The 25,089-nt window shown below is 44.6% G+C and overlaps 1 protein-coding gene across 1 annotated transcript in view; it reads right to left on the bottom strand.

Annotated features, from left to right (window-relative positions):
• The window catches only part of TBC1D5 (TBC1 domain family member 5), a 534,463-nt gene that overhangs the window by 10,492 nt on the left and 498,882 nt on the right, over window positions 1–25,089 (bottom strand). The window contains exon 21 of the mRNA XM_057545046.1: window positions 13,393–13,492. Within this exon, the coding sequence (XP_057401029.1) occupies window positions 13,393–13,492 (100 nt within the window). The remainder of the gene's footprint in view (window positions 1–13,392; window positions 13,493–25,089) is intronic.

Raw genomic sequence — 25,089 nt, 5'->3', positions numbered from 1 at the left:
TACACTGAGAATCGCTGCAGTAAGCAGCCTCGCCCTCCGTGAACACCTGCTTCCGTATTTCCTGGCCCTTAACGATACCCTACTTACAAGGCCTCACAAGCCACGTTCTCAGGCGTTCACTCCACCACGCTGGCCCAGTCTCTGCGCGGGGCTCCTCTGCTCTGTGCCCGGCCCCTGCGGCCCACGGCGGGAGAGGCGGGGCCAGCATCCTGCCTGCCCCAGGGCCTGGAGGCTCTGTCCCCAGAGCCCTGCCGACCGACCGCTCCCCTCAGGGGTCCACCCTCGGGTCCCCTGCGGCCTCCTTGGAGCAGAGCCAAGCGGCCCAGGCCACCCTCTGGTCTCCCCCCACCAGCTCTTCTACTGCCTCAACAATAAGCCCCGTCACACCCGACGTTAGCACAGGCATCTGCTGGCTTTTCTGTGGTCCATCACCCCCAGTAGGGTCCGGTTCAGGACTACACCCCCAGCCCTCAGCAGAATGGCTGGCGCATTTCAGGTGCACGGTAAGTACTGACTGACCGACCGACTGAACAAACATGAAAAAACATCCTTGGAACCTGCACTGCAAAACACTGCTATCCTCAATACTTCTAAAAAGTAGTTCCAGCAAGGGGCAAGGCGAAGACTGGTACTGTCAACATGAGTCCAGCCAGTTTATTAGAACCTTCGCTAAGAATAAATCTACAGACCATACTGACAAGTCCTCTTACAGACAGTAGCAGACAAACAGCAGCCTTAACTTATTCAGAAAATGTGACTGGAGTTTCTGGCTAATAGAAAGGCCTGCTTCAAAACAAGAGAGCAAGATGAATGGGAATGGAATAATAGATATAATTAGAGAGCGAATGTTTCTGTTTCCTTCAAGGCCTGTAACAATTTGTTCTCTCTCAATTAAAAAAAAAAACAACAACAAAAAACCCACCATAAAATCCACTCAACAAGACATTAACGACAACCAACTGCAGAAGACTGACCAGAGACAGTTCTGCAGGTCTTTGGGAGGATTCAGAAGGGTTGCCTTTGTTTTCAGGACTGCTTGGCTTTTTTTTTTTTTTTTTTTAACATCTTTATTGGAGTATAATTGCTTTACAGTGGTGTGCTAGTTTCTGCTTTGTAACAAAGTGAATCAGCTATATGTATACATATATTCCCATATCTCCTCCCTCTTGCATCTCCCTCCCACCCTCCCTATCCCACCCCTCTAGGTGGTCACAAAGCACCGAGCTGATCTCCCTGGGCTATGCGGCTGCTTCCCAGTAGCTATCGGTTTTACATTTGGTAGTGTATATATGTCCATGCCACTCTCTCACTTTGTCACAGCTTAAGGCAGAGCTCGGGGCCCAGGGCTGCCTGGGCAGTTTGGCCGGGCGGTGGCCCTGCCCCACTGAGCCGCTAGGGGGCAGATCCCCAGCTCCGGCCGTGGAGGAGGAGGCAGCAGGGGAGAGCTCCCAGGCCCCGGGAGGAAGCTCAGCCAGCGGATGCAGGGGCACCGGGACGGCTGGAGGAAGCGCGGGGGGTTCTCGGGTCCAAGGAGCTAACGGAGGCCGCACCTGGCAAATCGGGGGCCAGGAAGAGAGGCGATCTGTAGAGAGCAACTGTGATAGGTTATGTCCTGCCCTGCAGGACCTTTGCCTCCTGTTGCCCCTTGGAGAGTTTGCTGTGGAACATCGCACGGAGCCAAAGGGCTTGGCCAGACTGCCTGGCTCCCGTCTCCAACGCAGTGGTGGGGCCCACGGTTGGCAGCAGTAAGGACCGCAGGCCGTGGCTGACAGGGCAGTCAGCGACTCCAGTGGGGACAGAGGCCTAGAAGGATGCGGGAACAGAGCCTTCCTTAGAGGCTGGCAAGGACCCGGAGGGCACTCAGAGGCCCTTCCTCAAATAACAGAGGGACACATGAGACAGACCAGAATCCTGACGCCCCCCGGGCAGGAGGAAGAGACAGAGTGGGGAAACGAACTGTGGGCCTTGGTCCAGACAAGGTGGTTAACTGGCAGGAAATCGAGTTGCCTTTAAGTGGCAAGTTTTTAGGCCTCAGACGGCCGCTGGTGGGGCTGGAACTTCAGAGCGAGATTTCTGCACACCCGAGTTTAAGTATATAGATTTACTCTCCCACTACAGACCTGAGGCCTTACCGCATCACACTGGCCGTGCGGGCCGAAAACCCCACGAACCAAGAAGGCCTGGCCACGCTCTGGTGGACGCCCTGCTTTGCTGTGAGCCTCCCATGGCCCGTATACTCCAGAGGGGTAGTGGTGATGCTGGCAGGGCGGGCTGGGGAAGCAGAGGGCGGGAGCGCGTCGGGAAGCTGCAGTAACGGAAACCCTGGTCCTTCAGGCCTAAGTGGGGATGCGCTCGCTGTTTCTCAAGGCCCCTCCCTTCCTGTGCTCTCCTTTGCTGAGACCCCAGCAGCCACAGCCTAGATCCTCACGGCCGCCGCACCGTCTCTCAGGTCTAAAGAGGTGGCGGGGCTGCTGGTGGGGGGACCCCAACCCCACCCTCCAACCCCTCCTCACCGACGGGTCCCAGAGGTTGCGGTGCGCCCTCCCTCACCGCCAGCGGTGGTCACGTGACACCGCGGTAGCCCAAGAGCTGTAAGGGAAGCTCCCCATGGGGACTGGCTCAGTCTGTGCCTTTGGGGCCCTTACGCTCCCCCCTCGTGCTGCCTGAAAGACTGGAAGAGCCCTGCAGCTCACCTTGCAAGCACCTGGCTGCGGATCACCGCCCAGAGCTGTGGGCGTGGCCGGCAGGAGCCCGGGGCCCCAGCACATCGCCCAGCTGCCATACCTGCTCCCAGGGCCTGCCTCTGGGCTGCTCTGACTTAAGCAAAAAAAAAAAAAAATAACCTCCTGGTGTGTCTATTCTACTGTTTTGGGGGTTAATGTGACTAGCAGCTGTAATCGTGTCAAAGTACTACAAACTGGGTGGTTTCAAACGAAAGAAATGTATTCTCGTTCCAGAGGTGCTAAGTCAAAAGCCAAGGTGCCGGTGCGGCCTCGCTCCCTGCAGGTTGGAGAGAAGTGTTCCTTCTTGCCTCCTCCCGGCTTTGTCTCAACTCGATGGCACTTGTCAAGGCCCTCTTTCCAAATAAGGTCACATGCACGGGTTCGGGGTGAACATGGATTGGGGGGACACTTCTCGACTCAGCACAGTAGCCATGCTGCCTGTCACACAGGATCAAAGTCATCCAGCTCCTCTAGTGAAAGGGGACCAAGGCCAAGGGCGCCCCCGGGGGGCGACGAGCCCAGAGCCTTGGTGTCCTCAGCAGTGCACTCCCCCCCGACCGTTCTCCAGCCTGGTTCTACGGATTGGATAAAAGTTCACCTTCTTGAAGCGGATGAAAACCAGGAGCTTCTCCCCTGAAAACCCACATAAAATGACATAAAATGTTCACCTAATTTTAAGGCTAAACCTCTCCTGTAATCAACTGAGCTGACTAGCTGTGCAATCCAGGGTACAGAAATCCAAGTCAAAACAAAAGGGCACCTACAGAGGCTGCTAAATGTCCTGAACACAAGAATTTTTATTTACCTCACAAAGCACTGACCCTGTAAATCCTTTGCCTAGCCACTTCCACTATGTACTGATTCAAGGCAGCATTTACAACCATTTTAGTAATATATAACTTCTCAGTCACAAAGGCACTGCATATAAAAATAGAAAAACTTAATGGTCTCTTTTCAGACCTTATAATATTAAAGGCAGAAATGTGAAATGTTTAAATTTTCAATGTAGTACACATTTTTCCTTCTAGTAAGAGGCAGAATAATATAAATGATATAAAGGTTCTTTCTTTTTGTTTCTGTGTAGAAGGAAGATTATGTTCTTTATAATCTCCTTCTATTTAAGCATTACCTATTACAGATGTTGGGGCTCTGCAACTAAAGGGGAAAACCTCACAAAACTAACTGCTTCTGTGGAAATTACACAAAAATCTCATCAACATCACAATCCCATGGGGTCTCCACTACTTTTAATGAAATGTCAATGCCGCAAAAATGGGTCTCTCTCTCCAAGGATAATGGAAATGGCACACGAACTACTTTTTCAATTTCCTAAAATTCTTTTCAATGCTAAAATAAAAGTGTTTTCATCTACATGCCTGGTACAAAGATAACAGAAGCCTATATTCGTTAAGAAGGGCAGGAAAAGGGGACAGAAGGAGAACTCCCATCTGTCTATAGAGGAGGTGAAAGTGGGCAGGTCATTTAACCTCCTTGTGCCTGAGGGGTAATAACAGACCCTTCCCCAGAGGATTAGTGTGAAGCACAAATAAACAGCACAGCACCCGGGCCACTGCAGAAGCTCAACACCCGGGACCTTCCACGTCTACACAGCCACCTTCCCTCATCTGACTATCCCAACAACCTTTCTGGATGAGGACCATCATCCTGTCACAGAAATGGGAGCCCAGCTGAGAAATGCCAGGTCTGTTATGTGAGGTCCCATGACTGGACAGAGCTAGGATCAGATTCCAGATCGGCTGGACTCCTGAGCCCTCCTGACACACACGATTTACGCATATGGCACTGATGGGGAAGCCAGAGATACGAAAAGGCACAGGATGGGGCCCTGGCAGTGACTCAACTGCCTTGAGATGCCAGTGCCCTTTATCTGGTGGCGGAACTGACCTAAGGGAGGTCAGCCAGAGGCAGGAAGTCTCCTTTCACTTCTCCCAGAGAAGTGAACACCAATCACTTCTCCCAGAGCTTTCCGGAGCACTGGAGTGGTCATCCAACAGCCTGGACTTTGATGACCCTGGGCCATGATACTGATGGGTCTGTGTGTCACTAAACCTGTCAGTAACATGCGGGTGAAACCTGTCTTGAAGGTTAGAGGAGGTAATCGAAGTGGTCCACATCTATCATGCTGCCTTGCTATGATTATTATTGCTTAGTATGTTGTTGTTGTTTCTTTCACCAGTTCCTTAAATACCCAGATAAGTGGATTCTGCTCCCAGAGGTTCTCTCATCTCTGACAGAGATTTAGTAACCCTGACCTCTGACAACAAGGGACGGCCCCAGAGGAAATACACAGGCTGTTACAGACCAGAGGGGGCACGTGTAGGGTTGCCCTAGGGTCACACGCGTCCTGAGAATGGTGGTGGTTTAAGAAGTGACCATTAGTCAAGGAGGGGGGCAGACCTGTACTTCGTCACTATTGGCTTTGGCTGGACGGTTAATAGCAAAGGGATTTCTGCCCACAGAGGGTGTGCAATAGTTGTCCAGTCTTGGGAGAAGGCAGGTTTAGGAGAAGACTGCAGGCGTCAAATTCACCCTTTAATCCGTGGTGTCTATTTCTGGGTGTCCCTGCAATGCCACTCCCCGTCTAGAAAGCCCTTCTGCTCTCCTCCTAACACCACGCCCTCCTTCTCTTCAAAGCCCACCTTAAAGCTGTTCAAGCGTCAGGCCTTCCCTCCGCAAGCACCCGCTTGATGGACTCTCCTGCTTCATCTTTTACGCTTGCAACTGTCATCCAGAGATGAGGCTTGAAGACTAAAAGTTTCCTGAAACTGCACAGTTCTGCACGGCAAGTCCTAGACTCCAGGTCTTCTGGTTCCAAATGTGGGTGGTGTAGGTTCACGACATCCCTTGACTTTGAACCCACCATCCCTGCCAATGTCTCTGAGATCACTGGTGCTCCAGGAGGACCGTGCTTGCTTCCTGTGAAGCCACGTGTCACTTTAGGTATTTCTAACAAGGCATGTTCTCTGTTGCGCTTTGTCTCCCTACTTTGAAGTTTGGTCCACCTTTTCCATACACATTGAGCTCGATTTGAAAAGCGCTCCCCCACTTCACCCCACCCCAACCTCCTTCACCCCAAGCCTGTTTCTACATCAGAGAGCAGGTACTTAGGAAATACAGCCTGAATGGCCAATGCGAGGCTTTCCCGCCAACATTAGGGCTGATTTTTATCTCCTGAGGAATAGATGTAGGTGAGAGATTTCTCAGGTGAAGAATTAAGGGCTACTAATCCGATCAAGCAAATCCTGGGTTGAGAAGTGGGAGGGGCGGGTGAAGGGAAGTACGTACAGTCGCTGACGGTCTATTGAGAGCCAAGGACTGAGTCCGGGGCTTTGTGCTCAGTATTTTCTTAAAAAGCAAAAAGCAGATCACACAGAAAATATAATCAAGGGTCCTACTTTGCATCCAGCTGCCAGAATGGCTGAAGATCCTAAACTCAGCACTGGGAGAGGAGCAATCCGTAGGAAAAGCCAAGGGAAGACTAGGCAAATAACGTGTATTGCACTGAAGATGAGTCTTCGGGTCAATAAATAGTTCTCTTAAGTGAACTGAGTGTGCTCAGCACAGAGCTCCAAATCTGTACTGGTCTCAACCGTTTCTGGATTCTTCTCTTAGGATTTACCTCCCTGCCAGCCAGAGGCTGGCACAGAAGCATGGCTCCTCACGGTAAAATCTATCCTGTTCATGATATGGCTGCCACCTTCGGGTCAACCAGAAGAGACTCTGCACATATTTTTCGACTTAAAAGGTCTCTAAGCTCCAGTCACGGTTAGATGCCTTTGCCAGAATACCTGTTTCTAAAAATAAAAGCAGAAACACAGCTAGGACCTCACTAATAGGAAATATCCTGGGGTTTCTGTAACCACCCCGTCTCATTTGGGAGCAATGAGATAGAAGTTTGGCTAAGATCATCCTAAAATAACATCATTTAGTCAGACAAGACCGTTTGAACTGGGTTGATGATGGATATGTTCTTTGTGAATTTCAGGCCATAAGGTTTTGCCCACCTGAGGACTGGGGACAGTCAAGTGCCACACCTCAGCTGGGAGTGAAACAGCCATGGCAGTGAACTCAAGCCTCCTTACCGCCACCTCAGGCCCCCTCCCCCCACTCACAAGCTCCTAGCTCAGCATGAGACGCTTGTGGTGGCCAAGAAGTCCTTGAGCCTTCGAGCTGTTGGTGGCAAGCCTGTTTCTACTGAGGTGGGGGGATGGGGGGGGACAAGTCTTTTGCTTCCTGGGTCATCGCTGGAGAGGCCGGGGTTAGAGGAGGTGGAAAGGCAGCATGGTATGGAGGTGGGAAGAACAGGTGTTGCAGTCAGACACAGTTTAAGAAAGACAAAGGATTTGGGAATGATCTTTAAAAAAGAGAAAGAGAGTGAAAGATATTCAGTTTGGAAAAGCATGTGGGAAAATGGAGAGAGCCATAAAATGGAAAACAAAATGATGCAAGATGAATCGTCCATACTGAGGCCACGTGATCAGGGATGTGTTCTCTGAGCCAGGAAAGGATAAGGTAGCGTACAGTTGGCTAAGTTTTTCTCAGTAGGTCTAGGGTTGGTGCAAGGAAGATGCTTCCAAGGCTTCTGATAATAAAACCGGGGGAAAAATGCCTTCCACGACGAGACAGAGAGGCTGGAAAGAGGCTGAGAACAGCCCTGAATGTCGCCAGGGAGCTTGTGAGCTCTCCACCCACAGAGCTCCTGCATGTGTGCCTGCAGTGTGGGGTTACGGACGCGTGACAGCACTAGCAATACTTTAACTGAATCTTGCCCCGATTGTTTAAGTTCTCTTGCTCCTTGCTGCTTGGGGTCTGTCATGGGCCAGTATCACCAGGTGTCCTGGGGGCTGTTAGAAATGCAGATCTTCAGGCCCCGGCTCAGACCTACTGAGTCAAAATCTGCATTTTTAACAAGACCCTCAGGTGGAGTATATCTTATCCTTCTACAGAGGACTATGCTACCCACAATTAAATGCAGTGTTTCAAATTCTTAAAAGAATTACAAGAAGCTTTTATCACAGCGCGGTTGACAGAGGGAAAGCTGTCTGGTGATCCCATTTTCCTCCTGTGTTTCTCAAATGTCATCAGTTAACTGCTTGCTGAACATTTCCAAAGACATCAATTGAACGTTGTTTTTATGAACAGCAGCAAATCAGATTCATAAAGTTCTTGCAGAGGCAAACACACTGATTTTCAGAAATGGCCTCCTCTTTCAGCTAATTCTTGCATAAACATTAGGACAAGGACAAAATCAGCAAGGATGGGTGCCACAAAACAGCAGGTCTGACGTCCAGCTGCTGATTCGAGTGTGGCCTCAGCAGGATCGTCAGTGCAAGAGAGCCCAAGGCCTGGGATGGGGTCTGGGCTCCCGGCACCAGCGAGCTGCGTGTCACTCACCCTGCCCGGGCCTCGGTTTCCTCATCTGTGAAATGAAGAACGGCCGAGACGGCCTGCTGGGCGTCCACCTCTTCAACAGCCTAAGATCCTATGGGCTACAGAACTCTAATTTCCCTTCATTCATTGCATTTAACCCTCCCATTGTCTGTGTGAACCACCAATGAAAGGGCAAGCGGCCGGAAATGAGTGTAAATACCAAACAGATGAGGGGAAACACCTCCCCTGGGAGCAGGCAGGGTGAGCAGAGGCCCAGCTGCTCACAGATCAGAGAAGTGCAGGCAGCTCACCCACGTGCAATTAAATTACGTGTGAACGACGGCAAACCTAAAAATAGCCTGACTCAGCCACGGAGGTTCCTGCTGTCGATGGTTTTCAGCTCAACTGTCAGGAGTGTCTATGGCAACAGAAAAATGAACGTGTGAAAAAGTCTTCTAAAGTTGACGGGAAAAGTTTAGATTTAATAAAACACAGATTTTCACTTCCTGTCTCTAAATCTTTGAATTCACATAGCTCACTTATGTGGAGGTAATGAAATGGGAATTTTGGTAGAGTTTTGAGAAAACAAATACTTTTTCAGTGTTGGCTTCCAGAACTATAAGGAAATAACTGCTAACCAGTCAATTTTATTACCTCTACAATTAAAGGACCATTTAAACAAATGCCTTTATTTCATTTTTAACTGAGATGCTTTTCTCTGTATTTGTTCTGTTATAAAAATAGCCTTGAACTGTACTTGACATTTTAAGATATTATTTCATGTCTGATGATAACAGAGGCTGATATGGCATTCTCTTGAAATGAAAGGAATTTAGTGAAAATAATTAACATTAGAAAAGGGTGCAGAGCAGTAACTCCCGGGATGAGTATCTCAGGCAGCTCTCACGGCCCCTCGGGATGCCTCGGCGGCCTGCAGACGCACCACTCGGCTCTGGCAAAGCTGTTTTTGCTCAAAGAGCTCACACACCTAATCTGAGGACCAGCAGATCCAAAAATCCAGCATCTTTTGGCATGATTTGATCGAGGAATATTCCAGTAGGTTTGGGGAAGTTTGGTACTGTTCCCAGCTCTCCCGCTAACTAGCGGCAGGGCCCTAGACTAGTCACTACTCAGCTCTCCGGTCATGGGCTGGCTGAGTTTCCCAGGCTCGTCCACCAGAAGGGACAGTTAAGAGTTAAGGGGAAAGAGGAGAGGATTTGTGCTGAAAACCCAACCTGTGCTGGGCTTCAAAAACATACTAGTCTTGGCAACCAATTGGCAAGAGGTTGATCTTTGTATCTCCATTTTATATATGGAGACGCGATCATAAGCAGGCTGATCTCACAAGTGACAGAGCCTGGTTTCAACCCTGTGTCTGTTTGATGCCCACGAGGCTGTCTCTCCTTCTCAGGTACCACTGTAACGGCTCTTATAGCTGACTCTTGCCTGCAGTATAAAGACCGACCCCCAGGTGCTAGTTACGCGCACTTAAGGCATCTACAGATTTTCCAAGCATAGAAGACTAGGTCCCTTAGAAAGTCCCTCTATACTCTTCCTTTCACTCAGGCCACCACTGTTAATGGTTACTTTCACATCAAATATATTCTACTGTGCCACCTGCTGTTTTCACTTCATAATATATTATGAACATCTCCTTACGTTAATAAATATTTTAATCTTTATAAAGATTGCATTACTATATTATAATCAATCACTTAGTCATGGATTTTTCACTTGTGCCTATTTTTTTTTTTTTTTTGGCTGCGCCGCGCAGCTTGTGGGATCTTAGTTCCCCGACCAGGGATCGAACCCATGCCCCCTGCATTGAGAGCGTGGAGTCTTAACCACTGGACTGCCAGGGAAGTCCCACTTGTGCCTATTTTTGAACTACTTTAATAACCAGGAAAAACAGAAAAGTTCATATGGAAAAAATACTAGGGTATTAAAGTCATTTTTAAAGGATATAATAAAAAAAGTAGATCAAGAACTTCACCTCAATTAATCTTTGTGTTTTCCTCAAATTTTTGCTTACAGCCAAAACTGCCTACAACCCGGGAACACCCTTTAATAAAGCAGCGTTATATATGCAGATGAAATAAAATGCACCTGCAGCCCCCAGGGCCACGAATTCTCTGTAGCAACTCTCGACCCCACTGTAAAAATGCAGTCATGCTATCTATATGGCAAAAAGAAGTCGACAGCCATGTGAAGGGATTCTGGCTGAAAGTGAAACATATACACAAAAACAAATCTAGTTTTGTGGTTAGTTGAAAATTCACAGCTGGGTATGGGCTTTTCTTTAATTAAAGTGCTTCCCCCTCCCATGCAATGAGAAAATGCTCTTCTGGTGCTGACTGAAAGAACAAAAATCAGAGCAAAAGCTGTTTGAAAATTCTGAGGCTTAAGTAAAGTTGCTTTAAAAGCTGCTATGTGGCCCAAACAACTTGGAAATATCCTACTCTAGGATTTTGCTAGAGTTCCAGTAAATCTTTTCAGTCACTTCTTTGTTCTCCTACTTTGGTCAAAACCAAAAATCAAGTAACACGAAGGTCACCCATGTAGCTGCAGAAGGAAAAAATACACACATGTGCATGTGCACACACATATGCCCACACTTACTTTAAAATTAAAATTATATTTAAATAATTAACTAAAACTAGTTATGTAATACATATCAGTTATTTATACATAAACTACCTCTTCGTTACTTCTTTTTTATGCATTTTATTTTTTTATTGGAGTATAGTTGCTTTCCACGGCTGTGTTAGTTTCTGCTGCACAGCAAAGTGAATCAGCCATACGTATACACACATCCCCTCTTTTTTTTGGATGTCCTTCCCATTTAGGTCACCACAGCGCACTGAGCAGAGTTCCCTGTGCTGTACATCAGGTTCTCATTAGTTATCTATTTTATACATCAGAGTGTATATATGTCAACCCCAATCTCCCAGTTCATCCCACCCCCTTCTTTTTGATGCATTTTAAACTGTGATGCTGTAAGATTCATGTAAAATCAATTCTATATGAATTTTAAAAATTGGTCATAAAGAAACATATAAATAGAGTTTTGAAGGGGGTGGACGCAGATGTGACGGGGAACGTCTCTTGCTGTGATTACAGATACTACCCTTTTGATCGCCTACCGCCGTTTCTCCTGCTGCTTCCCCCTCCTGAGCCCTTTCTCTGGAGGAGGGGTCAAGAGAGCAGAAAGAAGGCGGAGGATAGAACAGGGCCCAGCGAGCGGGAGGCCGCGCGACACTTGGTTCAAGCACCTCTCCAAAGCCGTAAGAGAGCGTGTATTACTGGCTCCAGGCCAGTATGTTTTAGGCTACATCCAGATGACAGCCGTTCTGGCCACATGTCATGGACTCAGGACCTAGCAGGCTGGGTGATTGATCGAATCTGAGGTATAAAGTCTATCTTCATCCGTCCTAAGCTTTTTCATTCTTCTAAAAAAGAGGAAGAACGACTGAATTTTGGAGGCAAGTGAGGATTGTGTTCCTGATTTATTATTGAGACCAACTTGCCAGAGCAAAGTCAAGTACAGGAACTTAATTATCTGGATAATTTTGGCACCAGGAATTCACTTTGCCTTTGTCTCCATTACTCAGCCAATTCAAATGATTAGATTTTGCCTGGGCTGTCACTGTTATTCCTAAATAAAGTGTTTGTCTTTAATAAGCTTCGTGTTCCACAAACAACTGCTCCCTGAGTCTAGGAAAACCAGGGACTGAGCTTCAGGGCTGTCTTATACTTACAACAGTTATTTAAACACTCCTTTAAAGGGTGAAAAGTAGGAATTTATACCATATGCTTGTACATGTGTGAAAGGTTATATAAGATTCTTCATTTTAACATCATTTGTAATGTTAAAAGATTGGCAACATCTTAGATGCTCATTAGTCTGGGGTTAAATGCATTATGATACAGCCATATAATGAAATTCAATGCAGGTGTAAAAAAGCACGAGGCCACTCTCTGTATTCATATAGAAGTGCTCTCCATAGTATAGTGTTCAATGAGAAATCAAAGTGCAGAACAGTGAGAGGATTATGCTCTACTTGCACTCTGAAAGGATAAGTGCAGGGTTATATTGGTTTGTACAAACATAGTTTATTTCTGAAGGATAAACACGAAACTGATAAAAAATGGCTGTTTTCAATTGTCAAAAATAGGATTGAGCTGTGAAATATACATGATTTTCATCTGTTTTGTTCACTAGTATTTCTCCAGTGTCTAGAAAAGGGCCTGGCATGTTGCAGGCGCTCAATATTTGTGGAATAAAATGAAGAAAATTTTTAAAAACCGAACAAACATAAAGTCTATCTTCAGCGAAGGCCCCAGAGATGGGCCATGCTCATGGCCCCGGCCAGTGGGAAGAGGCCCTGGTAGGTTCTCTTTGGTTTCCCCTCATAGGTGGGGTGTGTCCTGATTTCTCACAGTGCTTGGTATCGCCACTTCTCCACACTCACCGGGCAGCATAGTGGCCATTTCCATGAGATTACATGTCCTGTTTTCCTAATTTGCTCCCAAACTACAGATACTAGACACTGGAGAACGGAGAAGGAAAGGATGTCCATAAGCGGGCTGAAAATAGCCACAGTATGGATTGTAAAAGTTCTGCAAGCAGCATGGAGTTCCTGAAGCAATACACAGGTGGTCCAGCAGAGACCACTTCTAATACAAAATACAGAACTTTCCCAAATGTAGAGAATAAGGCCTGAAGACTCTCTCACGTGACATATGGACAACTCACACAGAAACTCAACTTCAAACTAAGACATTTCTTAAACTATAGGCACAATCAGAAGTAAGAAAAGGTCAGGGTCCTGACATGCATTTTGGGCAGGTGGTTAAAAACATATACTTAAAAAAATAACGAAAGCACCGCCAAAATAATAATCACACGAGTGATGATAGGCAGGTTAACACAAGAGTAGAGCTGACCATCTGATCTTGAAAGTTCAATATTTCATTTTGGTTTGGGGCAGAGAGATATTTACAAAGGGCAGTGTAGCCATTAAGAGCTGAAATCTATAGTCAGACTGCTTGATTTTGAATTTCTCCTCTACTCACTGGTGTTATAATTTGGGGAAACTGTATTCATCTCCGTGCATCAGTTTCCTCATGTGCGCAAGTTGGATAGTAGCCGTACACCTACTGCAGCTCTGCTGGGTTACATGAGATAATTCACGTAAAGCGCTCAACACAGGCCCTCGCGGCCGGGCTGTTACCGTCACGACCGTCAGCGTGCCCAGGGCCAAAGTACTTCACTCACCAAGATGAGTGTCCATCACCTTTGCACAGTATTTGCACATAGCATCCAGGTCATTCAACTGTCCTTGAAGGAGGGAAATCTGGGCTTCTAATTCTTCTTCCTAAAATGAAGGGAGCAAAAAGATATGAAAATAAAAGAAAAAAAATCAAAGAAAATCCCCAAAGTCCTCCAAATGATCTGGACTGCTAAAGAGCCACAGTGTCTTTTCAGCCCTAGACAGAACAAAAGAAAGCAACAAATAAACAAGAGCAAACCTACTACTGCCACCACCAACAAACCAGAGTAAGGGTAAAGTGGAGGTTTAAAATAATCTGGACTTCTCCTAATTGGATGCCAGCTTTGCGCCACGTGTAGATGTTTACCCATACAACCTCGTATTACAAAAGTACATAAAATATCTTCAGTAACTACTGAGCCACACAAATTGAGAGAGTAAATGGGATTTCAGTGGATCCTACTCCTTAGGCAGCTGGTACAAGACCATTACATTTTCTCACACACATCTGAGAAACCAAAGATTTCCATTTGTTTCAGACAAATCTCATCATTTTCTAGACAATGATAATCTGTTAAAACGTGAGATTTCCCAAAGCACTTGGAAAAGTTCTGTCCCCACAGCCCATAATTAGCTGCTCTTACGTTTCCTCTCTTGATAAGATACTAGAGGATTGTATTTATTTGACTGTTTCCAGGAAAAATACTCTGGGTGGGATAATTATCTAAACGGTAAAAGACAATCTAACTGTAACAAAAGGATAAAACGTGGGTTTTGGGGGTTTTTTTTTTCTTTAAGAAAAAAAGGAATACATGCAAAAAATTTCCCAAGGAAATTTCAAAGATTAAGGGAGTTTTTCTCAGAGAAAGAGAGTAATCCTCAAAGCTGGATGAGGCTAGCAAATTGATTTTCCAGTGTTAGACACTTATCTTTTCACATAAGAATCCTCTGTGTCATCAAAAAAAAAAAGGGAAGAGAAACCTCCCAAGAGATATTTTTTCTTAGAGACTGAATATAATTTGACACATAGATGGAAATTAACAGTTGAAAAGGTTACTTGTAGGTGTACCACATTTTAGCGATACACATACGCAGCACTGAAAAGCACTGTTTTTAACGGCTGCGTGGAGGACGAGCCCTTAGGAAGATGCATTTAAATGCGTGACGCAGAAAACAGACATAGCCATAGCTCTAAAAACAAATTACTGTGAAATGCGCACGTAGGATTACACAAGCATGAACCATGTACTTTATACATCCCACAAGGCGAAGCAGCCTCTCTTCTGATACTCAAGTAAAGACAAATGCAACCAGGAGAAGCTCAGCCAGGGAATGATTACTGGGGCCTTGGGTAGGTGGTTTCAGGGCATTTTTCTTCTCCTTTTTCTCCTTTGTGTCTGCACAAACTTGAGTTTCCCCGTTCTATCAGGACCCTATAGGAATTACAGAAAGAAGGCTACATCTGTTGGTTAACCCTGGTTGTGGTTCGTCTCCAAAGATGGCCCCCATCCATGCCTTCCCTCCCTCAATGTACATGCTGTTCCACTCATCAAGAGGTAGTGTCTATTTCTCCTCCCCTCGAATCCTGGCTGGCCTGTCACTTGCCTTGATCCAGAGAATGCAGCAGAAGTCAAACTGTTCCAGCTGGGGGCTAGGGTAAGAGGCCTGCCAACTTCTGCTTTAGAGGAACAGAGCTACCATAGTTAGTTGTAAAGAAGCTCAGGCTAGGATACTGAAAGAGAGGAGAGACAATATGGAGAGAAAGAGGCCACAGGAGAAGCAGTGAGGTTCTAGACACGTGAATGATGTCTTCCTGGACCTTTCGGCTCAACCTGTCTGAAGCCAGCCAAATGAGTAACTCAGTCAGCATCGCGTAGAACAGAAGAGCAGCCCAACCCAGCCTTGTCCCAGTGCCTGACTGGTAAACCTATGAGAAGTAACAATGAGGAGTTTTGAGGAGTGGGGTTTTGGGGTGGTTTGTTACGCAGCAACAGATAACTGACATAGTGACGGAATGGAAGGAACACTAGATCGGTATATGGCACGAGGAAATCTGAGTTCTATTCCCGGTCCTGCCATTAACAAGTCATGTAAACTTAAGTAATCCTCCACCCAGTCTGGGCCTAACTTTGGCACTCTCTGGAGAAGGCAGAAGTTAGATACTTTGCTCCCAAGGAGTTTACAAGCTTGGAGTTGGAATAGGAAAGGTATATAAACTAGAGGATGAGGTAGAGTACATGCAAATCTTATAAAGAAATAAGAATACCTGGCCTGGGAATCCTGATCCCAGCCTCCTGTCCCTCCTACTGAACAAGTCACCTTTTCAACGTGTCACAGATACAAACCCAACTGGAAGAGTCTAGAACTGCACTGAGGCCAGTTCGTGGCAGTCTTTTGAAAGACGGGGACCCAGGTATGGCCAGAGTCTGTCCTTGCACTCGGCTACCATTTGGGGTGCTGAGAGCCCGAAATGGACAAAGGACACCAGGAATGTACCACCTCCTGGCTTAAAAACCTCTTGTCTATTTACTCTATGTATTAGTATTTAGTTTGGATTAAGCCATCACTTCTTATAAGATGCAAAAGCCCTTGGGAGCCTTAAACTGCAGCAGTCATTCCTACCTCAACGGATTTATTGTGTTCAGTTTGTTTTCTTTTTAAAAGCTGCGAGGGAAGAAGAGCTGGAGGGGACGCAGGCCTTGCCTGTGGGTGGTGAGGCACTGACAGCTGGAGGGAAGTACGGAGCTCAAGGGGGTCTCTTCCTCCAAACACGTTACCGTGCTGGTAGGAACATGACTGGAGGGAAAATGGGCTGAGACTGGCGCCCTCTGAACTGTGCAGTGCACAACCTGTACAAGCGTACGGGGCAGACCCGAGAGCACGGCAGCTGGAAGCGCGTGCTGGCTGAGCACACGGCGATATAAGACACAGTCTTCCAGGCGTGCACTTTTGCTTAGGACACTGATGGCAAGTGAAGAGCATCTTGCTTGCCAAAATCCTGAGTAAACCTCAATACAAATGGCATCTGCTCTGTAGAAAATGGCAGTTTTCATTAATTTAAACCTTTTTTTTTTCCAAAGGAAAGCTGACACAAAAGCCCAATTATGAGATAAGCCGAGCATTCTGGTTGAAACAGGTTGAGGGGCCCAAGAACCTCTTCCGTTTGAAAGTTTGAAGTTCAGTGTATGATCTCTCTAGAGTTTGCTTAATCTTAAAATATTCCTAAGCCCTTCAACAATCACTCAGACTTTATAAATAGAAATGGCATCACTTGGAGGCAAAAGGGTGGCTTGTCATTTATTCTTCACTCTTTCATATAATTACAGATAAAAGAAGAGCCGAGAATCAAGCTTCTAAAATTGCGGGAACTGACTTTCCGTTTCCATCTTAGCTTCTCAGGCTCCACATGCCTCCCAACTAACATGCTTCAGACACTGACAGCTTTAGTCATTTGTTTTCTTTAATGGTCCTCTGTAATCAAAAACAAATGCTTGGCTAATTGCCTTGAGGTTTTATGAAAACAACCGCTTAGTGTCATTTCTATGTATAAATAAGACATGAAGAGAAACGCTTACTATATTTACTTTCACATACATGTTCTGTTACAGGAGGGAGGATGGTGAAACAGGGCGGAATTCAGGGGTAGACACACCTGGGTTTGAATCCTCTTTCTACCAGTTACTGGCTGTGTGATCTTGAACAAGTTCCTTAATTTCTTGGTCCCCTCACCCCCACCTGGCAGTATTGGTGGGAGAACCAAATGATAACACATGGAGAGTGTCTGGCAAAGAACAGGTACTCCATAAAGGCAATTATTCTTTTTTTAAACATTTTTTTTATCAGGTCAAAACAATAAAATAGATTTTAAATACAGAGGTCTGTGATTCACTCTTGGTTTAAAACTTTTATGTGGTTCAGCCCAGAAAGATGAATTAGGGCTTGGGAGCCCATTACTGTCTTAAGTTCTGGATAATGAACTGATGTGTAAGGCAAGAAACTGATGGAGGATTATAAAGTAGGGTGGTGTGCAGACCACGTGTGCAACACAGCACCAGATGGACCTGACAGCCCTGCAGAGAAGGACCAAGGACGAGGGCCGCCCCATCAGAAGAGGAAAACAGCTGTCATCTAACCCTTTTATAGTGGTTATGATATGCCTGACCCTGCGATTCACATGCATGAACTCATTTAATCCTCACAATAAACCTATGAGGTAGACCCTCTCATCATGTCCTACAAGAAACGTGGTCTCCTCTGTAAGTCACGTTCTCTGGAAGTGATGCCAAGGTTGACAAAGCTGTTTGAGAACCCAAGTCACTTAACCCACTACTCCTATTTCCCCAGGTATATATATTCTTTCTTATGCTTGATTACTACTAGGACTTCCAAGGAATAACCTCGTATCTCAAGTTTCCTTTAAGAGAAATTCACTATTTCCAATGTTAAGTCCTAACCCCAAATGGCTTACTAAATTATTTTCCTTCAAAAACACTCAGGTATGATTGGCTGTGTTCCATTTAGTTTGCCAAATGATTTTTGCTTGGACTGTATCTGGAGAAATGTTTTTTGAATTTGCTTTTTAAAAAGTGGTGCTTCTACCACCATTCACCCCCAAATAGTTGATGCATCATTATACTTCCACTCACATATTGTATGTCTCAAATGTTTAAATTGTTTTATAATATATGGATTTTATATATCAATTTTGTTAAATGCTTCAAGATCTTTATGTTCTTTCTGGGTTAGTAACAGGATGAGACTTTGCAGTTTATTGTTTATTCACTTATTCATTAATTTCTTCAACAAATATATTCATTTGTATTGTGCTGGCCCTTGTGGGAAATATAATAACAAACGAGACATGTATTCCAACCTCTGCAAATTTAGCAGGAGGTCAGACCTATATACATCAAGCCAAGAGAGGGGTCAGGGAAGTTTTGCAGCAGATATGAAAAAAGAAACTTCACAGTTATGGGGAGGGCAGATGGCTTCCATAGAGGTAGAAATGAAGGCAGATTTTCTGGAAGAGGCAGCATTTCTGATGGGTCTTGAAGAAGGGGGACTTGGCTCAGAGGAAACGAAGGAAGACGTTTTAGGAGGCAGGGACCCAGAGAACAAAGGAGTGGAGTCAGAAAAGTGCGGGACAAGGGCAAAGCGCCTGTCACTGAGTCGAGGAGGGGCGGGGAGCACAGCAGGCGCGGAGGACCGGCAGGAAGGTTCCCCCTCCCTCCCTTCCATCCCTGTTATGTTTCTGCTTCAGATACTGATGTTTCGGGGGCTGGGGTCCAACGTGCGGACTGCGGTGCCCACTGCCCTGACACGCTGCCCTGCTCACAATCGCACAGGCGGCAGCAGGGTCCTTGTTCACGGACTAACGGAGACCCCGGCGCGCTCGGTTTGGAGAAAAGTGGGGCAGGAAGGGCACCAGGGTGGAGTTCCGCCGAGCCTCCGAGCGGGGTGTCCTCAGATTGCAGAGCGGCAGACAAGCAACCGACAGGCACTGGCAGGCAGCAGGAACAGGCTAAATATAGCAGCCAGAAGACAGGAGAGACACCCCGTCGTCGTCGAGCAGATGGGTGAACAAGGAGTGGGAAGTGAAGGAAACGGAAAGTCTCCAGGAGGAAAAGTGGGAAGGCCTCAGATGTTCTGAGGAAGCTGTGGTTACACAGGGCAAAATACACACATGGTGTGGAGGGGACCCCAGCCGGAGCATATGGTACCAGCAGAGGAAGACGCCACTGGAAAACACAGACGAGGAGCACGAAGAAGGCTTTTCAGGAGCCTAAAAATCAGTGCTCCGGGTGTGTGACGCAGGGAGCGAGCTGGGGCACAGTCACCAGCCCTAGCATCAGTGTGTATCACACCCGCACGGACCGCCTCTGGGACCCCCACCCGAGAGCCGAGCTTGCTGAACCTCAGTTTCCTGTTTATAAAATGGGGATAAACATAACCCCTATCTCAGCTGATTGTTGGGGATTGAATTACACGAGATATTCCAGATGAAGTGCTTTGCACAGTGCTTGGTGAATGGTAAACGCTCAGTAAATGTTCCTTTTGTTGTCTTTAGATTATCAATATAGTATTTATAAAGTTATTCCAAGGAATTATGGACACGGGCAAAAACAACTCCCAGGAAATTCCTCGTCCTTTCGACACAGATCCGAAATGTCTAAGGACAGGGGACTCGGTAACCTGTGGTACACACTGATGCACAGAATATTAGGCAACTTGAAATTAAATGTTCTCACAGGAGAACATTTAACAATAACATATATACTGACTGGAAAAGTAGTAGGTAAAGAATGACTCTGTTTTTGGAAAAAAGGGGAAAGACATCCAGCAAACTGTTTATATTGGTTATTCTCCAAATGGTGGGATTGTAGGTCATTTTCCCTCTTATTTTTTCTGGATTTTCTATGGTGAAATCAGATCATACTTTTGTAGTCATCAAATCAAATTATTATTCAAATAACATAATGGAGAGAAAATAAGAAAAAAAAGTAAAAGGTGATTACTAAGGAGAAAAAGGAAATATTAATATTTTTAAATTACCAAAACTGATTCCAAATCAAACTGTAAGCAACACTGTAGTCTAAACAAATCTGTTCCCTAAACAACACCAAGCAGTAAGAATAACTTAAATGAAATAATTTGCAAAAAAGTAAATGATTATAATATTTTGTCCAATGTACAATGTGCAAGCAGCACTTTCAGGGTAATGGCTCCTTTCTCTGCACTTAAAGTGGGAACATCACTGGATGCTGTTCTTCATGGGTTGCCTAGAAAGAATGTGATTCTTAAAGACACTTAAAAAAGTAAAGATGGTTATCAAATTTCCCCAGTAAATAAAACAGTTCCTATTTTCAGACAGGATGTAAACAAACATGTTAAATGTGAATGACAAAGGCCTTTAGAAATTTTGAACTGAAACTCAAAGCTTAAGGTATTTAGCAACTCATATCATTTCAGTGCTGGAATTTTCTTTAGAGATAATATATTTCAACCCCTACTTTTATAAATAAATTTTAACATGGCTAGGTGGCTAGCTAGAAGCAGAACTTACACAAGCGGACTTTTTTTTTCTCAGCCGCTGAAGCAGTGCTATGTCCCAGCACTGAGACGCATACCACCCGTGGACACCAGAGATGTCCTTCCTCACAGGATGGGTTTTCATAACAATCACGGAGGCCCCTCCCTCCTCCCCATGTCAAGCTATAATGGGGTGATGCTCCTTCCAGCCTGTTACAGCCTAGAACAAGGGTGCTAAAACCTAAACTTGACAGTACTTTATGAATTTTCATACTTTAGTTTCCTCCAGCAAGCTGAATAAAACAACCACATTAAGGAATACTGCCCTGGGTTAGACGGGGGAGTAGGAAACACCAGAAATCTGTCTCCCCACCTACATAATAATTGCACCAGCAGAATCTGCCTGATGTAACTATTTTGGAATGCTGGAGTCTATTGAAGACTGTCCACTTCCCGGGAAGGCATGGAGGGTAGATTGTAGTTAATTTCGGTCCATTTCAGCTCTTAGCACAATAGGAGCTACCTGGGATCCCCACCCCCTAGCCCTGTGGCAGGCAGCTGTGCCCTTGTTGTTAGAGCAGCTTGCATGCAGCTTGTGGGAGCCAGAGTGGGCAGAAAGGACCCTGCCCTTCAAATATCAGGGATCTGTGCTGATCACTGATTGCTGTTTCTGATCACAGAGGTGCAGACAAAGAGGAGGGTGGGCATTGTCACACCTCCTTCCATTACTGCAAACTTCTCCCTCTCCAGATGAAGTGACTTCCAGTGGATTTAAGCAGCCTGCACCCTTTATGCCCCACTTCATTTTTCTCTTTCTCCCCTTTGGGGAGCCAGACATTAAAGACTAGGACATTTAGATACTTAATATTTTGTAATAACCTATAAGGGAAAAGAACCTAAAAAAGAATATATATATACATGTGTGTGTGTATATATATATATATATATATATATGTATATGTATATGTATATATATGTATATATTTATCCCTAGGATGAAAGGATGGTTCAACATATGAAAGTGTGAACAACACCACATTAACAAAATGAGAAAAAAACACATGATCATCTCAATTGGTGCAGAAAAAGCATTTAAAAAAATTCAACACCCTTTCATGATAAAACCATTCAATTAACTAGTGAAAGGAAGGTACTTCAACATAATAAAAACCATACATGGGGCTTCCCTGGTGGCGCAGTGGTTGAGAATCTGCCTGCTAATGCAGGGGACACGGGTTCGAGCCCTGGTCTGGGAAGATCCCACATGCTGTGGAGCAACTAAGCCCGTGAGCCACAACTACTGAGCCTGCGCGTCTGGAGCCTGTGCTCCGCAACGGGAGAGGCCGCGATAGTGAGAGGCCCGCGCATCGCGATGAAGAGTGGTCCCCGCTTGCCACAACTAGAGAAAGCCCTTGCACAGAAACGAAGACCCAGCACAGCCAAAAATTAATTAATTAAAAAAAAAAATTAAAAAAAATAAAAAATAAAAATAAAATAAAATAAAAACCATACATGAAAAATACCACAGCAAACATCATATTCAATGATGAAAGACTGAAAGCTTTTCCTCTAAGATCAGGAGTAGAAAAAACAAGGATGTTCCACCTTCACAACTTTATTCAACACTGGAAGTTCCAGCCAGAGCAATTACACAAGAAAGAGAAATAAAAAGCATTCAAATTGGAAAGGAAGAAATAAAACTATCTCTGTTTTTAAATGACATAATCTTATATGTAGAAAACCATAAAAATTGCTGAAAGAAATTAAAGAGAAATAAATGGAAATAAAATTCCAAGGTTATGGATTAGAAGACTTAACATTGTTAGAATGTCAATACTATCCAAAATGATCTACAGAGTCAATGCAATCTCTATCAAAATCCCAATGACATTTTTGCAGAAAGAGAAAAATTCAACCTAAAATTCATATGGAATCTCAAGGGACTCTGAGTAGTCAAAACAATCTTGAAGAAGAACAAATCTGGAGGACTTACACTTCCTGATTTCAAAACTTACGACAGATTTACAGTAATCAAAACAGCATGGTACTGGCAAAAAGACAGACATATAGATCAATAGAACAGAATAAAGAACCAGAAATAAACTCTCACATATAGGGTCAAATAATTTTTGCAAGGGTGCCAAGACCATTCAATGTGGGAAAGGACAGTATTTTCAATAAATGGTGCTGGGAAAACTGGATATCCATTTGCAAAAGAATTGAGTTGGACCCTTATCTCTCACCATAAACAAATAACTAACTCAAAATGGATCAAAGACCTAAATGTAAGACATAAAACTATAAAACACTTAGAAGAAAACAGAGCAAAACTTCATGATGTTAAATTTGGCAATGATTTCTTAGATATGACACCAAACACACAGGCATTAAGAGAAAAAGTAGAAAAACTGGACTTCATGAAAATTACAAAAAATTTTGTGCATCAAACATTTTTTTGTGCATAAAAAACTGTGCACAAAAAATCAAAAAATTTGTGTTTTTGTGCACAACAGAGTAAAAAGGCAGCCCACAGAATGAGAGAAAATATTTTCAAATCATATGTCTGATAAGGGATTAATACACAGACTATATAGAGAACTCTTAAAACTCAATAGCAACGAAAACAAAAAAACCCAACCTGATTAAAAAATGGGTTAAGGACTTGAATAGATATTTTTTCAAAGAAGATATACAAATAGCCAACAAGCACATGAAAAGATGCTCAACATCACTAATCATCAGGGAGAGGCAAATCAAAACCATAATGAGATACCATCTCATACCTATTAGGATGGCTACTATCCAAAAAGCAGATAATAACAAATGTTGGTGAGGATGTGGAGAAATTGGAACCCTTGTACACTGCTGGTAGGAATGTAAAATGGTATAGGCTGATGTGGGAAACAGTATAAATGTTTCTCAAAAATTAAAAATGGAATTACCGAATGATCCAGCAATTCCACTTCTGGGTACATACCCAAAGTAACTGAAAGTGGAGTCTCAAAGAGATATTTGTACACCCATGTTCACCGAAGCATTATTCATAATAGCTAAAATGTGGAAGTAATTCAAGTGTCCACTGACGGATGGATAAGCAAAATGTGGTAAGTACCTACAATGGAATATTATTCAGCCTGAAAAAGGAAGGAAATCCTGATATATGCTACAACGTGGATGAACCTTGAAGACATGCTAAGCTAGTCACAAAAATACAAATACTGTATGGTATTTACATACAGTACCATTTATATGAGATACTTAGAGTAGTCAAAATCATAAAGACAGAAAGCAGAATGGTGGTTGCCAAAGGAAGGGTGGCGAGGGAGGCAAGGGTTATTGTTTAACGTGTACAGTTTCAAATTTACAGGATAGGCTGAGTTATGGAGATGGACGCACAACACAATGAAAGAATTTAATACCACTGAACTGTACACTTAACAATGATGAAGATGGCAGATTTTATGTCCATTTTACCAAAATAAAAAAAAAGAATACTGCCTTCTTATAAAGTTAAAAATGGCCTGCCCTAAAATAAGCGTGGCCACGTGAGGCACGGGCCAGGCTTCTGCCAGCCGGGCTCTCTGACCACGCTCCCTCATTCGATCGCTAACAGGGACCATCCGAACCTGTTCCCCGCAGCAGCCCACGAAGAGCTGCAGGGCAGGGCCACCAGGTGAAATAGAGGGAGAAACTTACTTTTCCATGCAAACATTTGCTGTACTGTCTTTTAGCAAATCCCTCAAGTTGACCAATTACATATTAAATCCACATTCACTTCATTGGTTTCCATGTGGCAGTGTTCCAAAAGCCTTTTGAAGTCAGGTGTGGGCAGTTAAAATAATTAACTCCAATCACGTGCTTGCCATGGGTGGGACAGGGGATACAGACTGTTTATAAACAACAATTTACAAGTAGAACATGTGAAGCTCACAAAATTTAGAGAGAGAAGTTTCTTCTTATTCAACTTCCTCTCATAATTTTTACTGAGGAAGTAAAAAAAGATCGTAGTTTCTTACCCCATTTTATTTTTCTGGGCTCTGATAAGGCAGAAATTACCGACTGTCCAGGCATGACTAGTAACTTTTTTTTTTGCAGAAGAGAGTTAAAAACACAGCCTCTCTGTGCTTCAGTACTCTCATCTGTAAAATGGGCGATAATTACAGAACTGACCTCAGAGTCTTTTGAGGGTTAAAGGAGCTAATACATGCAAAATGTCCTAAGAGCAGAGTTGACACATGGAAAGCACTTACCCATCACCCACTAGGAGAACATGTTCACACCGGGATGTATCTGAAACTGGCTTTATCTACAGAAAATCTCATTTCTGATTTGGTATTCCATTAACCTTACTCAGACTAATTCTTTTCAATCTTTAATATGCATGGAAATCACCTGGAGAATGTCTAATTTAGCAGGTCTGAGGTGGGGCCTGAGAGTCAGTACCGCTAACAAGCTCCCAGGGGACGACTACATAGCTGGTCCATGGACCACACTCTGAATGGCAAGGATTTAGACTTACTTCTGAATACAGCTGCCAACCTCTCTGGGAAGGCTGTGAAGCACTTTACTATTTCCCTGCTCTAAGGCGGTTTTAACAGATGGCTGCATGGTTAGATGCCTATTTGGTAACAGTCCAAGAGACCTCTTCTCAACATGGAGTAGGATGCAGGGAG

Source organism: Balaenoptera acutorostrata, chromosome 4 (assembly GCF_949987535.1).
Source record: "Balaenoptera acutorostrata chromosome 4, mBalAcu1.1, whole genome shotgun sequence".
Taxonomy (NCBI): Eukaryota; Metazoa; Chordata; class Mammalia; order Artiodactyla; family Balaenopteridae; genus Balaenoptera; species Balaenoptera acutorostrata.
This window is presented reverse-complemented; position numbering and strand designations above follow the sequence as displayed.